This window comes from Limulus polyphemus, unplaced genomic scaffold (genome assembly GCF_000517525.1).
Source record: "Limulus polyphemus unplaced genomic scaffold, Limulus_polyphemus-2.1.2 Scaffold1454, whole genome shotgun sequence".
Classification (NCBI taxonomy): Eukaryota; Metazoa; Arthropoda; class Merostomata; order Xiphosura; family Limulidae; genus Limulus; species Limulus polyphemus.
Genome location: NW_013667064.1, coordinates 200,465 through 205,943, shown reverse-complemented (window position 1 = coordinate 205,943; position 5,479 = coordinate 200,465). Strand labels below are relative to the sequence as shown.

At 33.4% G+C, this 5,479-nt stretch overlaps 1 protein-coding gene across 2 annotated transcripts in view; it reads right to left on the bottom strand.

The window, feature by feature from the left end:
• The window catches only part of LOC111086814 (prominin-1-like), a 120,411-nt gene that overhangs the window by 75,155 nt on the left and 39,777 nt on the right, over positions 1 to 5,479 (bottom strand). For both annotated transcript variants that reach the window (XM_022391213.1, XM_022391214.1), the window contains 3 exons: positions 4,337 to 4,542; positions 3,270 to 3,390; positions 1,158 to 1,224 (listed from right to left, as the gene is read on the bottom strand). In XM_022391213.1, coding sequence (XP_022246921.1) covers positions 1,158 to 1,224; positions 3,270 to 3,390; positions 4,337 to 4,542 — 394 coding nt within the window. The remainder of the gene's footprint in view (positions 1 to 1,157; positions 1,225 to 3,269; positions 3,391 to 4,336; positions 4,543 to 5,479) is intronic.

The window sequence follows — 5,479 nt, the reverse complement described above, 5'->3', positions numbered from 1 at the left end:
AACGATCGTTGTTATAGCGTTTGTTATAGAGCGGCGGTTGAAAAAAAGTGGATCGGGAAAGGTATATTCAGAAAAAATAAACCAGTTTTATTAAGAAAGGACTTGTGTCGCTAAAGTTTCGTGGGAACGAAGTTACGGAAAATCAACTAACGAACGGAGACGTAACAGTATTACCCAAAGCATCCACTACCACCAATAACGGAAATGATGTAATATTTTTGTGCACTGGTGGGTAAACTCGTTCTTCACTTACGAAGCGTATTTAAACACTAGGCTTAATTATCGATTATATTCAGATAGTTGGAAAATATCATAGTTATAAAATAGTAAAATTTTAATATTATGGCATCAAGAAGTATAAAAATCAACTGTTTGTCATGTATTTTTTGTTTGTTTGTTTTTGTAATTTTCTTGTGTATATATGTGTTTATATCATTATATCGTGTAATTATTTTCTTTTGCACAATGTATCAGTTGTAGAGCATCGAAAATGAATGAAGCTGTGACAGTGACTATTAAGGCTAATTGATGTAGAATATGTGGCGGGTGAACTCGCGCTTCACGTACGAAGCGCATTTAAACTTTAGGCCTAATTGTCGGTTTTGGACACCTGTTAAAATTTGCAATGAGATGTAATGGTTTTGTATTATTTATAAGCAACTGAAAGATAAAGAATTAACAGAATGTGTTTCCTTGCGAGTTTTTTTTATGTTACTGAAGTAACTGTCTTTAAAGTTAGTGTTAAAAACGTCGTAGTTTTGCACTCTTATGAAACAATGCGTGTTGAACGTCGTTCATTTTTGTATTCGTATATTCATGTGAGCTAATATACATACATGCACGGACTGACTGACACACATTGTTCTTTTAATTACGTAGATTAGGGACAGTTAGCACAGGTAGCACTTGTGTGGCTTTGCGAAAATATCTGAAAGCAAATCTTTCAAAGGGACAAGGTTTAAGCTAATTTAAGATGTACAAAAACATAATTTTCAATGATCTTTCAACTGCTGTGAAACCTACACATTCAGCTCAGTTGCTTAGATAAAAAACATCTTTCTAACTGAAAAGCATAATGGTTAAAAATCCTGTAATATTGTTTTAAACCATACAAAATATATTGTTTCAAAGTAAGTCAACAGCCATAATTAACTTACCGTCCATATCATTTAAAATCTCACTGAAAGTTACATCCAGACAGTCCACGGTTAAATATCGGATTTGCTGTGAACAGAGATTTTTAAAGACTGTTATAAGATTTATATGTATTCAAACAAACAAAATTACAAAAAATAGATATCCTAATTACGCGTCAAAGAGCCTATGTTATAAGCCTATAACAGACGATTAACATAGCATCAGTATTATAAGTAAGTTTTTATGTTGACCAGAGGCGTAGGAATTGGTGGGATAACTGCTTCAGGACTTGGACTTGCGGGGGCCCAAGAGCATACAGAAAAATCAAGAAATTAGTAATGTATGATTTGACAAAGTTTAAAACAGCAATAGATAAAGGGTGTTTTTATCTCCACGATAATTTCTATTCAACAGACTTCTAAATCTTATACTGGAGCCGTCTTCAGGCTAACAGTTGCATATTGTTACGACAGTGGAAGTCACGTGACACTGGTAACACGCGATAAGTTTCTGGAAGGATCATGAAGGCCCGAGTGCATTCGAGACGCCCTCTTTTTTAATGTATAAGCCTGGCGAGTCAAACCAGCATGATAGGCAGATAAATAGAAGAGATATAGATAGATTGAAGATAGAGATAATTGAGTCAAGCGAACAGTAGGCACCGTAAGTAAAGTGTGTGAATCACTGTGATTTATAGCGTGTGTTATAAAGGTAGTTAAGTTTAAAGTGAATGTAAAAATTCTGTATATTACAAAGTTGTATCGAGAAAGAATAAACTGGTTTTAATTAAGAAAGGACTTGTATCGCTGAAGGTCCTTGGAAAGAATTTATACCGGAAATTAACAAACGACCAGATACTTAACAATATTAAAAACTTTTTAAAATATTACTTTAGTAAACAAAATCCAAAATCGTATACATGAAAAGTCAAGAAAGAATCGAAGCCTGGTCAATAAATACTGAACATAAAGGTAAAAACCTGACTGAATTATTATTTATTAACTATATTATAAATTCAAAACAGAATGTATGCTACAAAATAAACGGAATGTTCATTGCCAATCATCACTTTTGTTTGTACTGGAACTGCCATATCTAAGTTGAGATTATTACAATCAATTCTAACGCTGTTTTGCAGAATATGTAGTACATACTAGAGTGATTAAACCATTTTGACAATAAAGTTTAAAAAACAACTCTTACTGTCCAGACACTAATAAATACTTTTTTTTAGCCATTGCGCCTTCCTCACAACTAGTAGTGCAAGATCTCTGGAGTGTAAAAGCCGTTATTTTCTAGCTTTATTGCCACAATTCTAGCGTTGTTTCAAACGATTATTTGTAACACGTGGCGTTACTTTGGTTAACTATATGGTTTGCTTTTGATGCGTTTACTGTTTCGAAATATTTTCTATCTCATTTAGTTCACGTTGAGAAAAGAAAAACCATGATCATTTAAAACTTCCGAAAATAAATACATGTTGATATTAAATAATTAAGTGGCAAAGGAAGGATCACGAAGTAAAGAAAAGAAAAGTTCATTGGAAAATCTAGCTTAAGGGCCTTTCAAACTCTTGCTGTGTTTCTGTCATTCACGGAGGATTTGAAACTTTAAAGTTAATCTTCTCATGTATTTAACGTCTTAATAAGATAAAATGACATAAAATATAATAGTAGGTAATTTCTCAAAGTAAAATTTCCAACAAGTCAAAAGTATAGAACACATTAAGCCATAAAGGAAACTTTATTGTTAAGATTCACAGAGTATAGTTATTGCTTTAGCAATGTTATATTTCTAGCCAAACTTCATGGAGGTCAAAGAAAATTTCAAAGATCAATAATAAAGCCCCCAAGTCGATATTAATCATATATATATATATAATCCATTACATGACATTGAAAATGAAAATAATTTTCACGCAATATGCATAATAATGTGTAATTGCGAAAAGCGCTTTGAAACTTCGCCAATAAAACCGTTTCGTGAACGGTTTTTATTTAGAAGATTATTCGAGCAGTGTGAGCAAGACCGTTAACCCTAACTCTATGTGTGCGACGGAACAATTTATAACCAAGTTTCTACAAATGAGATACATGAATGCAGTAAATATTATTTTCAAAAAGAAAACTTACCTCGTAAGTAGTGTTCATAAAATTATCTACATCGTTAAGTCCAGCAATAATATTATCTTCGGTTTCATTCAGAGAGCCTTTCAGACGGTTGTTAGTTGCAAACATACATATAATGGCGATCCTGAAAACATGAAGAATGGTAAGTTATTTTTATTAGACATGGTACTCAGTCTGCAAACATATATCTCAAGCTTGTTAAATAAGCCTCGTATTGGCAACATGAGCGCGTTTTTATGGCCTTTTAAAATTAACTTCGAAAACTATTATATTTAACTAATTTAAACAGTATCAACATGGCATAAACCAATCTTATGTGTAACCAATGTAGAAGGTATTTCTTTTCTTCAACTCAAACGTCGTATTTCTAAGCTATGAAACAGTTATACATCTTCAGTAATTAGAAAGCGCTCACAAGTATTAATCGCTTATATTAATAGTTAAACAGTTAATATTGTTACGACAGCGGAAGTCACGTGACTCTGGTAACACGTAATGCGTTCTAGAAAGATCACGAATAATCCAGTATTTGCTAGGCGCCCTCTATTCTTATATGTAAGTGCGCCAGACAATTAATCGGAACTGGAATAGCAGACAGAGAGATTGAAGATATAGACAGATAATCGATTCAAGCAGTAAGTAAAGTGTGTAAATCATTGTGAATTATAGCGTGTGTTTAAGTTAAAATGACTGTGGAAATTAAGTGTATTGCAAAGTTGAATTGAGAAAGAATAAACTAGTTTTACTTAAGAAAGGACTTGTATTGCAGCAGTTTCTCAGAAAGAATTTCTACTGAAAATTAACAAACGACCAGAGACGTAACAATATCTTAAGTGTAGAATCATACAAAAACTCACTTTGTTAGCAATATAGAGTATAATATTGAAAAATCAAAACATTTCCTCGGTAGCTCAGCAGTAAACTTAAAGGCTTATAATGCTAAAATTCGGGAATCGATTCCTACGATAGGTAAAGTGCAGATATTTCATTCTGCAACATAATGTATAAAACAAACATGTAACGTGAAATTAAACTGCATTTTGATTAAAATGAATATAGTAAATACTTACAACATTAACACAATTACTAGACCTAACATAATGGTCAAAAGTTGTCGCCAGAGTCCAGTACTTTCGGAGACACTCTGTACTCGCTTTCCTCCACAGTTGTTGCACAACCGACAGCAAAAAAAGAAAATTCCAATCAGCCACATTACGATGACGTAAATTAGGCCTATAACGATGCAAGCTACGATGGTTTTCTCCAATGATAGTATCTGAAAAGGAAAGATGGTTTGGTGAAAACAATGGTTTCCTAGTGAGTTTGATCAGTCTGTACGTATATTATATTGTTACGACAGGGGAAGTCACGTGACCCTAGTAACACGTCATAAGATTCTAGAAAGATCATGTCCGTTCGTGAAGCCTCGAGTGTTCTCCAGACGCCCTCTATTTTAGTACATAAGCCGGTAAATAAAGTGACGGCAATAATTGTATAGCAGACAGAGAGATTGAAGATATAGACGGACAATTGAGTTAAGTGCGGTAGTAAGTAAAGTGTGTGAATCGTTCGTTGTAAATTTTAGCGTGTGTTTAAGTTAAGGTGACTGTGGAAATTAAGTGTATCGCAAAATTGAATTGAGAAAGAATAAACTAGTTTTATTTGAAAAAGGACTTGTATCGCTGAAGTTCTTTGGAAAGAATTTTTACGAGTAATTAACAAACGACCAGAGACGTAACAAATTGGTGTCAGAAGTGGGATAAAAAAAAGAAGATGGAAACGAGAAGCGGCAAATCAAACTACAGCTTAGTTAATTTGATGGCAGCAATACAAGAACAGCAAAAGAAACAAGAAGAGAGATTACAGCAGTTGTTGGAGGAAAAAGAAAACAAACAAGAAGAGAGATTACAGCAGTTGTTGGGCGAAAAGAAAATAAACAAGAAGAGAAATTACAGCAGTTGTTGGAGGAAAAATAAAAGACACAAGAAGAGAAATTACAGCAGTTGTTGGAGGAAAAGAAGAGAAACAAGAAGAGGGATTACAACAATGGCAAGAAAACCTGCAACAATGGCAGCTCGAACAGCAAAATAAACAAGAGAGATTACAGCAGTTGTTGGAGGAAAAATAAAAGACACAAGAAGAGAAATTACAGCAGTTGTTGGAGGAAAAATAAAAGACACAAGAAGAGAAATTACAGCAGTTGTTGGAGGAAA